At 43.8% G+C, this 16,175-nt stretch overlaps 1 protein-coding gene across 1 annotated transcript in view; it reads left to right on the top strand.

Annotated features, from left to right (window-relative positions):
* Nucleotides 1-16,175, top strand: part of LOC124593930 (sialin-like) — a 53,194-nt gene that overhangs the window by 34,759 nt on the left and 2,260 nt on the right. The window contains exons 2-3 of the mRNA XM_047132280.1: nucleotides 1,429-1,658; nucleotides 11,761-11,991. Coding sequence (XP_046988236.1) covers nucleotides 1,429-1,658; nucleotides 11,761-11,991 — 461 coding nt within the window. The remainder of the gene's footprint in view (nucleotides 1-1,428; nucleotides 1,659-11,760; nucleotides 11,992-16,175) is intronic.

Here is a 16,175-nt window from a genome sequence, read left to right as displayed (position 1 = left end):
TACCTTACATTCATCTGATCAGATATCCTTATCTTTCCATTTCACTTCACTGACCCCAGTCTATCTAAATTCAGCCTTAGAATTTCCGTTATCATATCTTCTAGGTTTCCTACTACGTTTTAACTTCTGACGTTCCATGGTCCGACTCATATAATGATATTCCTTCGTTGGTTATTCAATCTCTTTCTCATGGTCACCACCACCTTGGCAGTCCCCTCTTAGAAAAAAGAATGGGAGACTTATCCAGACTCTTTTGCCAATGGAAAGATCACCATGACAATTTTTCAATTACACACCATATGTACTGTGGGTACACCATATGTTTCTTTAATGTGGTGGTCTCCATTGGCTGATGCATCCTCATGCTATTGATGATTGCTGACTCAGACAGAAATCTTAATATGTTGTGCAATGGGAAGTATCCTCTGTTATCCACTTCCCACAGGTATACATGCAGAAACAGAAAGAAAATCATATATACAGGGTGATTCAAAAAGAATACCACAACTTTAGGAATTTAAAATTCTGCAACAACAAAAGGCAGAGCTAAACACTATCTGTCGGCGAATTAAGGCAGCTATAAAGTTTCATTTAGTTGTACAATTGTTCGCTTGAGGCGCTGTTGACTAGGCGTCAGCGTCAGTTGATGCTAAGATGGCGACCGCTCAACAGAAAGCTTTTGGTGTTATTGAGTACGGCAGAAGTGAATCGACGACAGTTGTTCAGCGTGCATTTCGAACGAAGTATGGTGTTAAACCTCCTGATAGGTGGTGTATTAAACGTTGGTATAAACAGTTTACAGATAATGGGTGTTTGTGCAAAGGGAAAAGTTCTGGACAGCCAAGAACGAGTGATGAAAATGTAGCACGCATCCAACAAGCATTTGTTCGCAGCCCAGGAAAATCGACTCGCAGAGCTAGCAGAGAGCTGCAAATTCCACAATCAACTGTATGGAGAGTCGACTGTATGGAGAGACTACCCGAGGCGATGGATCGGCCGCCAGGCAGCCCGTGACAGAGCACTTCATCACTGGCCTCCAAGAAGCCCTGATCTTACCCCCTGCGATTTTTTCTTATGGGGGTATGTTAAGGATATGGTGTTTCGGCCACCTCTCCCAGCCACCACTGATGATTTGAAACGAGAAATAACAGCAGCTATCCAAACTGTTACGCCTGATATGCTACAGAGAGTGTGGAACGAGTTGGAGTATCGGGTTGATATTGCTCGAGTGTCTGGAGGGGGCCATATTGAACATCTCTGAACTTGTTTTTGAGTGAAAAAAAAACCTTTTTAAATACTCTTTGTAATGATGTATAACAGAAGGTTATACTATGTTTCTTTCATTAAATACACATTTTTAAAGTTGTGGTATTCTTTTTGAATCACCCTGTATTTCTTAAATTAAGTGCCTTAGTGTTTTCTTTGCAGACCGTGTGACGAAGAGAGCAATACTATGGTTTCTTATTTTCGTTGGCTGTGGAGTGAACTACATGATACGAGCGAACATCAACATCGCCATCGTCGCCATGGTCCAGATGACGACAGCATCAGACGAAACCGCAGTCGCCAGCGAATGTATTGACGATGAGTTCTCTCTGAGCGGAAACTACACCCTCAATAGCAACATTACTGTGCCTGGCTACAATGTGTCTACGGAGGTAAGAATAGGTTCAGCAAGTATTATTTACCCATTGTACGGAACGATTGTGAGTGGAAGACACCCACATTTACGATGCTGAAGGGATGTTGGCAGCAAGCATTTCTTTCACGTTAGTAGATTACTCGTTTGCTCCAGATTGCTGGAAGAGGAAAAGGGGGAGGGGGGGGGGGGGGAGATGGATGTGGAGAGCTTTAATTATCGTTAGTGTACCTCTATCAGAGAGAACACCTTTTCTAGGTCTCTACTATTACAACTCATAATTTTTCACTGAGGAATGCGAATAGCCTTCTGCTGAACGGAAACCAAGATCTAGCCTATTACCATAATGAGAATTGCGTATCTTTGTCGGTAAAACTGAAACCCTTGTAGGATCAGCTATAAATTGCATAAATGCACTATGATATGGAGCAGCCATTGATTGCATTCAGAAACTTCTATATGTCTTGACCTTAGTATTCATTCACATATTAAGCATTCCGCGTTTGGGACTTCGACAGCTTCAAAGGCTACAGACGTTCATAAACTGATATCAGTGAAGGAACATTATGGTAATACCGTAAGATGTATTTACACATTGGAATAAACCACTCACCAGGACCACACAATATCATTCGTAGGTAATAACCCAGATCCAATAAGGATACAAAATATCTGATCAACCTTCAGTGGTGACGAGAAAGTGCAAACTGATTTTACAGTACAGCGATAGTCTGAATCGAATAAAGGTTCCAAATGGCGGTACAGTCGTGGCGACTATGAAACAAAAAATTAACATTAACACACATTTGTCTATTAATGCTTAGCATTTTTATTAAGTATACATTATTTTTGTGTATGAAAAGGGGCTGCACTGAGAATTCTGAGTGGAAACTGGTTATTGCACTTGGCCCGGGTACCGATGAGCACGAAAAAATTTCCACTTAATCACTCTATTATGGACTATAAACAACATGAATATACGTTGAGACATTTCTTGCTGCAAATTAAGTGCATTTCAATATGGCGAACCTGCAAATGTAAGTACAAGACCGAACGTTCTTGTGCACCGCGAAACACCCTTCCTAACGCAACTGGTGTCATTTGTTCCACAGCTGCAAATTGTCAGCTGATGAAGATTATTGATTTTCACATGACAAACATCGGACTTGATAAATCCTCTCACGAAAAAGTCCACTGGGGTCGAATCGGGCAAGCGGGGAGCCAAAAGTGTTGGTGATACTCAGCCAAACCATCTCCTGGGTAAATGGCATTCGGGTAGTACCGGACAATTATGGCAGAATACGGAGGCGCTTCATCTTGTAGGTAGACGACAGTATTCAAAATTTCATCCTGAATCAACTATTGCTTCAAAAAACTTTTCTGGTAGGCCGAGAAATGTGCTACCAGTTGCTGTTTTCTCAGCAAGCATGAAAGGCCCATACACTTTTGATCTCGTAGTTCCTATCTTGCCTATCCTGTCTCCAGTCTTGTAATGAATTCGGCTGTTGATCTGCCCAGATCCTACAGTAATGTCTGTTCACACGTTCACAATGTGAAATGCTGCGTCGCTGCTCAATAGGGTGTGATAGTTCAAATTTGCATCTCTAACTGCACCCAGTAAGTCATAGCACATAGCTTGTATGGCGGCATAGACCTCGTTTTCGAGCTTTTGGACAATCTGAATGTGGTAGCCACGTTTTTTTTCAATTTGAATCACAATGTGTTCTACACAGACCTGAGTGCGAAGCCAAATTACCTGCTTAGTCTTTTGGTTGAAGCTGAGGAGCTGCGGGTAATCGCTCTCTAAATCACTTCCATTGTTTCACCCACAACACAATATTGCAGTGCCCGTGTTATTCCGGATTACGATGTAATGCATCTGCGGTCATGTACGAGGTCAGTTCAAAAAAATTACGGAACATTCGTAATTTCGCCCCAACGTTGCGTTGGAGCGAAATGCGGGTTGGCATCTCTGTACACGCTTGTGTTTAACGTTTAATTGCCGGAAGTTTTATTGTTGTATGTCTGCTAGTTACTGTTCACTGCTGTAACTTTCCATGAAACTAAAAAAAAAGACAAAAAAAAAATTCACAGTGGCACAACAGATGTTGCAGGAAGCGTACAGTGATCAGTGCTTAAGCCTTACTCAGTGTTACGAATAATTCACACGGTTTGAAAATGGCCGGACGGAAGTTAAGATGGCCCTCGTGGAGGACGCCCATGGACGACGCTCATGTTAGTAATGCCAACGAAACTGTGCGTTCCTATCGAAATTAGACTGTCCGAGAGACTGCAGAAGAATGTAACATTTCAGTTGGACCATGTCACGAAATCCTGACACAGCATCGTGGAATGCATCGTATTGTCACCAAGTTCGTTCCACAGCTCATGAGTCAGGACCAGAAAGACCTTCACCTGGCAAACTGTGAAGAGATTTTGGATCGCGCAGAGGAGAATGAGATGTTCCTTAAGAGAAAACTGGTGATGTGACATGGATCTATGGTTGTGATACTGAGAGAAAGATTCATCGAGACAAAAAAAAAAAAAAAAAAAACTCATCATATCAGGTCAAATGCCAAAGTCATGGTGATAGTTTTCTTCACTTTGAAGGATTAGTTCATCATAAAATAAATGACGTGTGACTAGAGCCTCCCATCGGGTAGACCATTCGCCGGGTGCAAGTCTTTCGTTTTGACGCCACTTGGGCGACTTGCGCGTCAATGGGTATGAAATGATGATGATTAGGACAACACAACACCCAGTCCATGAGCGGAGAAAATCTCCGACCCAGCCGGGAATCAAACCCGGGCTCTTAGGATTAACATTCTTTCGCGCTGACCACTCAGCGGCCAGGGGCGGACGAATTCGCGTCACAGGGAAAAACTGTTAATCAGTGGTACTATCGGGACGTATTGCGACGCCTGCGAGAAAATGTGAGAAGGAAACGGTCTGGTATGTGGCGAGACAATTCATGGCTCTTGTATCACGATAACGTACCAGTACATTCGTCCATGCTGGTGCGTAGCTAATGCACAAAAAATGAAATCATTGTGATGAATCATTCTCCGTACTCTCCAGACATGGCCCCTGAGGGCCTCTTATATCGAAAGTTGAAAACCGTGTTGAAAGGACGAAGATTTGCGACGATAGACGAGATAAAAGGAAATTCGCAGATGGTTCCAGCAAGAGGTGTACCAAGATGATCCCGGAAGTGGAAACGGCGTTGGGAGCGATATTTCAGTTGTGGAGGAGAGTATTTCGAAGGAGTCTATGCGCAATAAATAAATACAAACGCAGTAAAATTTGTATAGACAAAATTCCGGAATTTTTTGAACAGACCTCCCATGGATGTATTGCATCGTAATTCGAAATAATGTGGGCACTGCAATATTGTATTTATTCGCTGACACCGGGCAAGCAACTTTCAAGTAAAATGTCTCCCCTGTACGAGAATATACATAATAGATATACAAGTGCAGGTTGTAGACACGTGGTTGACGATATATGGAAACCTGGGTCTGGTCGTGAGTCATCTTCAGGAAGCCAAATGGTAAGGCGACAGTTCGTAATAAGCGGGAAATACGGGTACGAGTCCCGATCCCAAACAAATTTTCATTGTCATTCCATTATACAGTTGACGGTTGCTTGTATTCACAAATGCCAATATATTTCATGCCATCTAAAACAGCTGGCTTGCCTGACTTCTGATCGTCAGTGACACAACCAGTTCGCTTGCATTTGCAAAGATTTGGTATGCAGGAAGTCCGTAACTGAGAGGCATGACAATTAATTTAGAAAGATCTGCTTCAGATGTTCGAGGGGCGTTTCAAAAGTCCGTGCAAAGTCCGAGAGATGGCACCACCGGCGAGTATCGAGCCCATGTTTAGTTAGTAGAATCTTTGGAAAGAACGCACATCAAGTTTCCAAGTTTTAGCCATATTGGTCTATTTCTTTGTGTTTGGCATTCGTGTGAATCAAGGAAGTCGTGTGATTGTCAAAAATTGGACGAAATAGAATTTCGCGTGGTGATTAAACATTACTTTATGAAAGGCAAAACGCCTCAGGAGACTAAAGAGAAGCTTTATTACGATGACTCTGCACCTTCGATTAGAACAGTTTACAAGTGGTTTCAAAATTTTCGGAGTGGCCATATGGGCACAAGTGATGCTGAACGTTCTGGACGCCCTGTGGAGGTTACGACTCCAGAAATCATTGATAAAATCCATGATATGGTGATGAATGACAGAAGGGATAAGGTGCGTGATATTGCTAGTGCTGTGGGCATATCGAATGAACGGGTACATAATATTTTGCAAAAACATTTGGACATGAGAAAGCTAGCCGCAAGATGGGTTCCGCGATTGCTCACGCTTGACCAAAACCGGAATCTTGTGAAGTGTTGCAAGGATTGTTTGCAGCTGTTCAGGAAAAATTTCCAGGACTCGAAGCGTCGTTTCGTCACTGTGGATGAAACATGGATACATTACTATACTCCTGAGACCAAACAACAATCTAAATAATAGGTTACCAAGGGAGAATCCGCACCAAAAAAGTAGAAGACCATTTCTTCGGCGGGAAAGGTTATGGCGACTGTCTTTTGGGATTCGCAATGGATAATCCTCATCGACTACCTGGAAAAGGGTAGAACTATTACAGGTGCATATTATTCATCGTTATTGGACCGTTTGAAAACCGAGCTGCAAAAAAATAACGCCGACGATTGGACAGCAAAAAAGTCCTTTTCCATCACGACAATGCACCAGCACACACCTCAGCAGTTGTGGTCGCAAAATTAATGGAAATAGGATTCCAACTCTTCTCACATCCCCCCTATTCTCCAGACTTCACTTCCGCGGACTACTATTTGTTCTCCAATTTGAAGAAATGGCTGGCGGGACAAAGATTTTATTCAAACGAGGAGGTGATTGCAGCAACTAATAGCTATTTTGCAGACTTGCACGATTCCTATTATTCGGAAGGGATCAACAAATTAGAACAGTGTTGGACGAAGTGTGTAAGTCTAATAGGAGACTATGTCGAAAAATAAAAAAGGTTTACCCCAAACTCGTAAGTAGATTTTATTTTTCCACGGAGTTTTCAAAAGTCCTTCGTATTAGTTATTTATTTAAACCACGACCTGTTTCGGAATTTTAAAATCCCGTCTTCAGTTGTATGAAACAGTAGCATACGAAGGAGAGGAGGAAAGAAATATAACGCAACATATCTGTAAAAACCTGGAGAGTTGAATACGGAAACAAGGCGATTCACTTATTCTATTTGGCCTGCCGGTGTGGCCGTCCGGTTCTAGGCGCTTCAGTCTGGAACCGCGTGTCGCAGGTTCGAATCCTGCCTCGGGCATGGATGTGTGTGATGTGCTTAGGTTAGTTAGGTTTAAGTAGTTCTAAGTTCTAGGGGACTGATGACCACAGATGTTAAATCCCATAGTGCTCAGAGCCATTTTTATTCTATTTGGCAACACATAACACCTGTCGGGTCAGTCAGTGCAAGGGATTAAAATCACTGCATCTTGGCGAAACCATAAATAATGAGAGGGCTTAATAACCACGCGGGCCTAAAAATGTAACGTCTGAGCGGGTGGATCCAAGGAAACAGTACCGAGAACAAACACTGTAGCGACACTTTTGCGCCGTCGGGCAGCCGCACAGTACGAACGCCAACCACGACTAAGTGGAGTGCCAGGCCCGAGGTCTGAAGGCGTGGTGTGACGCAGGCGTCAAAAATATAATCAAGAAAACTGTTTTAAAGTGTAATATAATATAAACGCTGTGGTATGCCGTTAGGGTAAATAACGCCCAAACATGTTACAACCTGTGACATTTTGGGCAACTACACAATAGTACATGGGCAAAATGCATGAAAAAGGAATAGAAACAGTAACAACAGTGATAGAAATTAATGGTAATAGATCATGCTGAGTAAATCGTCACACTTGTGATGCATTATAGGGTCGAGTGATGAAAAATAAAATGTTTAGAAAACACCACATCTAAAATGTCAGTGTAGTAATGTAAGCAGCGAAATAACAAGCGAAAATGATCAGGTTGAGCGTTCTACAGAACACAAAGCAATAATGATACAGAACATGGCTAAGAGGCGTAACAACTAAATGAATGAGGAAACATATTCCTGAACCTCATGGACTTGTAAAAATACGACTCGACTCATAAAAGGCAACAGGCAATGATGCTAGGACGAATGACTGAACAGAGGATTAGATAGTAAAAGCCCTGATAAAAGGTAATGGTAAGAGGGTAACTACAAGAAATGTCGGTTCAAGTTATATAAAATTAAATATGCACTGAAGCGCCAAAGAAACTGGTATAGGAATGCGTATTCAAATACAGAGATACGTAAACAGGTAGAATACGGCGCTACGGTTGGCAACGCCTATATAAGACTACAAGTGTCTGGTGCAGTTGTTAGATTTGTAGATCGGTTACCGCTGCTACAATGGCAAGTTGTCAAGATTTAAGTGAGTTTAAACGTGGTGTTATAGTCGGCGCACGAGCAATGGGACACAGCAACTCCGCGGTAGCGATGAAGTGGGGATTTTCCAGTACGATCGTTTCACGAGTGTATTGTGAATATCAGGAATCCGGAAAACATCAAATCTCCGACATAAACGGACGGAAAAAGATCCTGCAAGAACAGGACCAACGACCACGGAAGAGAATCGCTCAACGTGACTGCAAACTGTTGCAGGTTTCAAACCTGGGCCAACAAGTGTCAGCATGCGAACCATTCGACGAAACATTATTGATATGGGCTTTCGAAACCGAAGGCCAACTCGTGTATCTTTGATGACTGCAGGCCTGGGCCCTTCAACATCGATATTGAACTCTGGGTGACTGGACACACGTTGCCTGGTCGGACGAGTCTCGTTTCAAATTGTATCGAACAGACGGACGTGTACGTGTGTGGAGACAAACTCATGAATCCATCGACCCAGCACGTCAGCACGGGACCGTTCAAGCTTGTGGAGGCTCTGTAATGGTTTGGGGCTTATGTGTTGGAGTGATATGGGATCCCTGATACGCGTAGATACGACTCTGACATACGACACGTACGTAAGCATCCTGTGTGATCACGTGCATCCGTTCATTGCCATTGTGCATTCCGACGGACTTGGGCAATTCCAGCAGGACAGTGCGACACCCCACGCGTTCAAAATTGCTACAGAATGGCTGCATGAACACTCTTCTGAGTTTAAACACTTCAGCTGGCCACCAAACTCCTCAGATATGAACATCATTAAGCATATCTGGGATGCCTTGTAATATGCTATTCAGAAGAGATCTTCACCCCTTCGTACTCTTACTGATTTATGGACAGCCCTGCAGGATTCATGGGGCCAATTCTCTCCAGCACTGCTTCACACATTAGTCAAGTCCATACCACGTCCTGCTGAGGCACTTCTGCATGCTCGTGGTGGCCCTACACGATATTAGGCAAGTGTATCAGTTTCTTTAACTCTTTACTGTATTAAAATATATAAATATAAAGGCCACCATAAAAATTTAAAATATGGGTACAGCGATGCTAGGAGCGAAATGTCAAATTAACATTAAGGGGCTGAGCGCCCTTTATTGGACGAAGTAATTCCAATGTGGAAAGTTGATTAAGACGAAACAACTAATAAAAGAATAGGAGTCTAGAGAAATAGGCTTTAACCCGTGATATATTATTTAAGTGGCTTATAGCTACTGAAAACAAGCTCTTGTTTCAACGTATCTTGATCATTTAGTGTATATAGTGGATTCTGGTAAAAGTTCGTAAAATTTAAATTTCTTCCAATAAGTTATGGACAGGACCTTCTAGCCGTAGATGGAGAATACTTAAGTTATTACATATGATCAGTGATAGAATCGTTGTGTGTTTGTAGGTGATCAATTAACGCAGATCTCGAATTACTTAAGTCCTGGTGTTCTATGAATCGAATTGCGAAAGTAAGAGCTGCTTGTCCAACACAAGGGCATTGGCAGTCATTTCAATTAATGTGATAGACACTTGACAGTGCGTGAGGTATGTGGCTATGGTTTCGTGGCGTCTAAACAGTAGGCCCATTTGGTCGTGTTTTGAATACATAATTAATACAACTGAAGCGGACCTCTCTAAATGAATTATCGCTTGAATTTGTTGGTCATGTTCTTAAAGACCTGTCTGTGAGGAGTTGCTTTGCGAAATTTACGCGTGAAATCGTTCCGCGCCTCTTCATACAACATTCTACGCAGTTGGTCAACAACACCTGTACGTTCTCCTACGTGTTCATTCTCTACTATTACCCGAAAAAAGTCAAAATTTTTACCGTTCAGTCAGAAGTGGTAAGACAGTTTATAAACACTCTGTACTGGATAAAATGGCGAATAATTTGAGAATAATTCATTGTTTTGAACCACGTTTGTCGTTACAGAGGATACGCTTTTTATGATCAATGAAAAACGGTCAAGATCACGATGGTTGTTTTATTAAAATGACCGGTTTCGGCTTCGTCTTATGCCATCCTCAGAACAGCATCTTCAGCTGACGGTGTTGTCCTGAAGATGGCCTAAGACGAGACCGAAACCGGTTATTTTAATAAAATAACTATCCCGATTTAGACTGTTTTTCTACTGATTTTACACTACTGGCCATTAAAATTGCTACACCACGAAGATGAGTGCTACAGACGCCAAATTTAACCGACAGGAAGAAGATGCTGTGATATGCAAATGATTAGCTTTTCAGAGCGTTCACACAAGGTTGGCGCCATTAGCGACACCTACAACGTGCTGACATGAGGAAAGTTTCCAACCGATTTCTCATACACAAACAGCAGTTGACCGGCGTTGCCTGGCGAAACGTTGTTGTGGTGCCTCTTGTAAGGAGGAGAAATGCGCACCATCACGTTTCCGACTTTGATATTGGTCGGATTGTAGCCTATCGCGATTGGGGTTTATCGTATCGCAACATTGCTGCTCGCGTTGGTCGAGATCCAGTGACTGTTAGCAGAATATGGAATCGGTGGATTCAGGAGGGTAATACGGAACGCCGTGCTGGATTCCAACGGTCTCGTATCACTAGCAGTCGAGATGACAGACATCTTATCCGCATGGCTGTAGCGGATCGTGCAGCCACGTCTCGATCCCTGAGTCGACAGATGGGGACGTTTGCAAGACAACAACCATCTGCACGAACAGTTCGACGACGTTTGCAGCAGCATGGACTATCAGCTCGGAGACCATGGCTGCGATTATCCTTGATTCTGCATCACAGACAGGAGCGCCTGCGATGATGTACTCAGCGACAAACCTGTGTGCACGAATGGCAAAACGTCATTTTTTCGGATGAATCCAGGTTCTGTTTACAGCATCATGATGTTCGCATCCGTGTTTGGCGACATCGCGGTGAACGCACACTGGAAGCGTGTATTCGTCATCGCCATACTGGCGTATCACCCGGCGTGATGGTATGTGGTGCCATTGGTTACACGTCTCCCTCACCTCTTGCTCGCACTGACGGCACTTTGAACAGTGGACGTTAAATTTCAGATGTGTTACGACCCGTGGTTCTACCCTTCATTCGATCCCTGCGAAACCCTACATTTCAGCAGGATAATGCACGACCGCATGTTGCAGGTCCTGTACGGGCCTTTCTAGATACAGAAAATGTTCGACTGCTGCCACGGCCAGCACATTCTCCAGATTTCTCACCAATTGAAAAGTCTGGTCAATGGTGGCAGAGCAACTGGCTCGTCACAATACGCCATTCACTACTCTTGATGAACTGTGGTATCGTGTTGAAGCTGCATGGATAGCTGTACCTGTGCACACCATCCAAGCTCTGTTTGACTCAATGCCCGGGCGTATCAAGGCCGTTATTATGGCAAGAGGTGGTTGTTCTGCGTACTGATTTCTCAGGATCTATGCACCCAAATTGCGTAAAAATGTAATCACATGTCAGTTCTAGTATAATATATTTGTCCAATGAAAACCCGTTTATCATCTGCGTTTCTTCTTGGTGTAGCAACTTTAATGGCCAGTAGTGTATATAGGCTACAAAATATTTTTTGTGCGCTTTTAACAGGGGGAGGGATAATTGTATGTGTTATCGCTGTATTCCAGAACAGGTTTGACTGGGACGAACACCAGCAGAACATGGTGATTGGCGGCGCCTTCTGGCTGTACTGGGCGGGGCAGCTGCCCGGCGGGACGCTGGCGCAGTACTACGGCACTAAGAGGGTGTTCGGCTACTCCAACCTCTTCTGCTGCGTGACGACGCTGCTGGTGCCGCTGTTCGCGCATACCGACTACAGGCTCTTAGTGGCCCTTAGAGTTCTTCAAGGGGTCTCTATTGTAAGTCCTACTCAGAGCTGTCATGTATAGTCACGGAGAGGGCACACATACCTACACAACACGATAAAAAAAGTGAATCACCCAGAGGACACGGTTGGAATTCAATGTTTGAAGCTGTTGTTACCAGGCCTCTTAGGATGTACGAGGTCTGTTCAAAAAATTCCGGAACTTCGTCCACAAAATTTTTCCACGCTTACATTTTACATAATGTGCATTGTCTCCTTCGAAATACTCTCCTCCACAGTTGATACGCCGCTCCCAACGCCGTTTCCACCTCCGGAAGCAGTCTTGGTACGGCTCTTGCTGAATCTCGAGAAGCGCCGTCTGCGAATTTTTCTTTTATCTCGTATGTCGTTGCAAACCCTCGTCTTTTCAACGGGGTTTTCACCCTTAGAAATAAAAAAAAGTCCGCAGGGGTCAGATCTGGAGAGCACGGAGGAGAGGCAGCACAGTGCTTTCGTTTTTTCTGCAACAGTCACGCTTCAAGAGGGATGAATGTGCGGGTGAGTTATCGTCATGCAAGAGCTATAAATTGTCTCGCAACATTTCAGGCCGTTTCCTTCTCAAATTTTCTCGCACGCGTCGCAACACGTCCCAATAGCCCCACCGATTAAGAGTTTGTCCCTGTGGCACGAATTGCTGATGAAGTAATCCTTTAAAGTCAAAGAAAACTATCAGCATGGGTTTGACATTTGGCCTCACCTGACGAGCCGTTTTTGGTCTTGGGGAACCTTTCCGACCCTCTGTGAAAATTGAACCGTGTTCTCAACATCATACCCGTAGACATCCTCTCTTCACCAGTTATGATTGTTTTAAGGGGTCATCTCGTTCTAATTTGCGCGATCCAAATGCTCTTCACAAATTGCTTGGCGGAGGTCCTTTTGGTCTTCACTCATAAGCTGTGGGATGAACATGGCGGCAACAGGATGCATTCCAAGATGCTGTGTCAGGATTTCGTGACATGATCCAACTTTAAATTCTTCTGCAATCTCTCAGACAGTTAGTCTTCCATTGGCACGCACAATTTAGTTGAGGTTCCTGACATGAGCGCCGTCGATAGACGTCAAAGGGCGTCCTGAACGAGGGTCATCCTTAACTTCTGCTCGGCCATTTTTAAAACGTGTCGTCTGACGCATTCGTAACACCGAGTACGGCTCAAGCACTCATCACCGTAGGCCCCATGCATCATTTGGCGTGTCCCTGTAAGGGTTTGCTTGAGTTTTACGCAAAATTTAATGCAGACGCTTTGCTCCTCTAACTCTGTCACCTCGAAATTCGCAAACTGTGCGACACAACGTCCTACTCAATACAGCATTGAACAATAAATAACAGACATACAACAATGAAACTTTCGGCAGTTACGCATTACACACGGTGTGTGCAGGGACGCCAACCGAATGTTCCTGAATTATTTGATCAGATCTCTTATAATGGGCATGAACAGCGTCAGTGAAGGACTTGGATATGTCGCGTACTCGTGTTGATAGGCATATGTTAATAAAGTCAAGGCTTCCGGTCCAGATGGTGTACCAGTCAGGTTCCTTTCAGAGTATGCAGATGGAATAGCTCCATATTTAGCAATTATATACAGCCGCTCGCTCACACAGTTCCGTACCTAAAGACTGGAAAGTTGCTCAATTCACAGCAATACCCCAAAAGGGAAATAGGAGTAATCCACTGAATTACAGGCCCATTTCACTAACGTCGATTTGCAATAGGGTTTTGGAACATATACTGTATTCGAACATAATGAAGTACCTCGAAGAAAACGATTTACTGACACATAGTCAGCACGGAATCAGAAACTATCGTTCTTGCGGAACACAACTAGCTCTTTATACTCATAAAGTAATGAGTGCTATCGACAGGGGAACTCAAATTGACTCCATATTTTTAGATTTTCAGAAGGCTTTCGACACCGTTCCTCATAAGAGTCTTCAAACCGAACTGTGTGCCTATGGAATATCGCCCCAGTTGTGCGACTGGATTCGCGATTTCTTGTCAGAGAGGTCACAGTTCGTAGTCATAGACGGAAAGTCATCGGGTAAAACAGAAGTAATATCCGGCGTTCCTCAAGGAAGTGTTATAGGCCCTCTATTGTGCCTGATCTGTATTAACGACATAGGAGGCAATCTGAATAGCCCTCTTAGATTACTTGCACATGATGCTGTCATTTACCGTCTTGTAAAGTTATCATATGACCAAAATGAATTTCAAAATGATTTAGATAATATACCTGTGTGGTGCGAAAAGTGGCAATTGACTCTGAATGAAGAAAAGTGTACAGTTATTCACATGAGTACTAAAAAAATCCTCTAAATTTCGATTATGCGATAAGTCACACAAATCTTAAGGCTGTAATTCCAACTAAATACTTAGGGATTGCAATTACAAATAACCTAAGTTGGAACGATCACATAGATAATGTTGTGGATAGAGCAAACCAAAGACTGAGATCCATTCGCAGAACACTCAGAAGGTGCAACAGATCTACTAAAGAGACTGCTTACTCTACACTTGTCCTCCCTACTCTGGAGAACTGCTGTGCGGTGTGGGATCCGTATCAGGTTGGACTGGCGGATAATATTGAAAAAATTCAAAGAAGGGCGGCTCGTTCTGTATTATCGCGAAGTAAGGGAGATAATGCGACAGGTGAACTGGAGTAGCGATCATTAAAACAAAGGCGTTTTTCGTTGCGACGGGATCTTCTCTGAAATTTCTATCACCAGTTTTCTGCTCAGATTGCGAAAACATGCTGTTGGCATCCACCTACTTAGGGAGAAATGAGTATCACGATAAAATAAGAGAAATCAGGGCTCTCACAGAAAAATTTAAGTGCTCGTTCCTCCCGCGCGCAGTCGAGAGTGGAACGGTAGAGTGACAGCTTGAAGGTGGTTCACTGAACCCTCTGCCAGGCACTTAATTGTGAATAGCAGAGTAATGACGTATATGTAGATGTAGACAGCGTTATCAGCATCTCACAGAGTTCGAAATGGGTGTCATTGTGGGTCTCCATTGGGCCAGCCCGTCAAATCGAGCAATATCCAGGTTTTTGGAGCATGCGGTTTTGAGAGTGGCCTGATATTAGACTATATGGAAACATCAGGGTAGGCACACTCGTCTGCTACACCAAGCGCATCGTAAGCTCTTCACATCTGCGCCTGCCATCCGGTAACAAGTGACGGGTTCCCGCACCTTTGGTCGGAGGCAAGTTGTGGCGGTACTCGGGAATAACCATCCCAACCGTAGGCTGCCGCTAAAACGACGGCACAGCCTGCTGCGTATGAAGTGGTGGCGTAAGCGGAAAGCATGGACTGCTGGCGAATGTCGTCGCATTGTGTTCAGCGATGATTCGCAGTTTTGCAGTGCCCCGGATGACCATTGTCGGCAAGTATGGCGGCGAACTGGGGGGAGGTGCCATTCTTCCAACATTTCAGAAAGGACCCGTGAAGTTACTGCTGGTGTCATGGTGTGAGGAGCCATCCGGTATGATTTATTTATTTTATATGTCATGTTCCGTAGAACCAAACTGAGGAGCAAGTCTCCACGTTCATGGGACGAGTCAATACGTGAACTTATAACAGAAGAGTAATAATGGATAACATGAAACGTATATGATTCCCATGCTTACGACAAGATATAAGTTTAAATAAACAGAGTCAACAACGTAAAACCGGAATTAGTTTGATTTTTTAACTTTTCCAGGAGCTCCTCGACAGAATAGAAAGTGTGAGACATGAGGAACCTCTTCAGCGTAGGCTTGAAATCGTATGTAATACTGCTAACATTTTTTAAATCTTGTGCCAGGCTTACTGAAAATGTATAGCTCAAAGGAAGACATCGAAGCAGTTCAGAGACGGGCTGTTAGCTTCGTTACCTGTAGGTTCGATGATTACCGAAGTATTACGGAGTTGCTTCGGGAACTCAAATGGGAATACCTGGAGGGAAAGTGACATTCTTTTCGAGGGACGTTATTGAGAAAATCTAGAGAACCGGCCTTTCAAGCAGACTGTAGAACGATCGTACTGCTGCCAATGTATATTTCGCATAAAGTCCACGGCCGGCCGGAGTGGCCCGGCTGCTCTAGGCGCTATAGTCTGGAACCGAGCGACCGCTACGGTTGCAGGTTCGAATCCTGCCTCGGGCATGGATGTGTGTGATGTCCTTAGGTTAGTTAGGTTTAA

This window comes from Schistocerca americana, chromosome 2, assembly GCF_021461395.2.
Source record: "Schistocerca americana isolate TAMUIC-IGC-003095 chromosome 2, iqSchAmer2.1, whole genome shotgun sequence".
Classification (NCBI taxonomy): Eukaryota; Metazoa; Arthropoda; class Insecta; order Orthoptera; family Acrididae; genus Schistocerca; species Schistocerca americana.
Note: the sequence above shows the minus strand (reverse complement) of the source record. Positions and strands in the feature narration are given on the sequence as shown.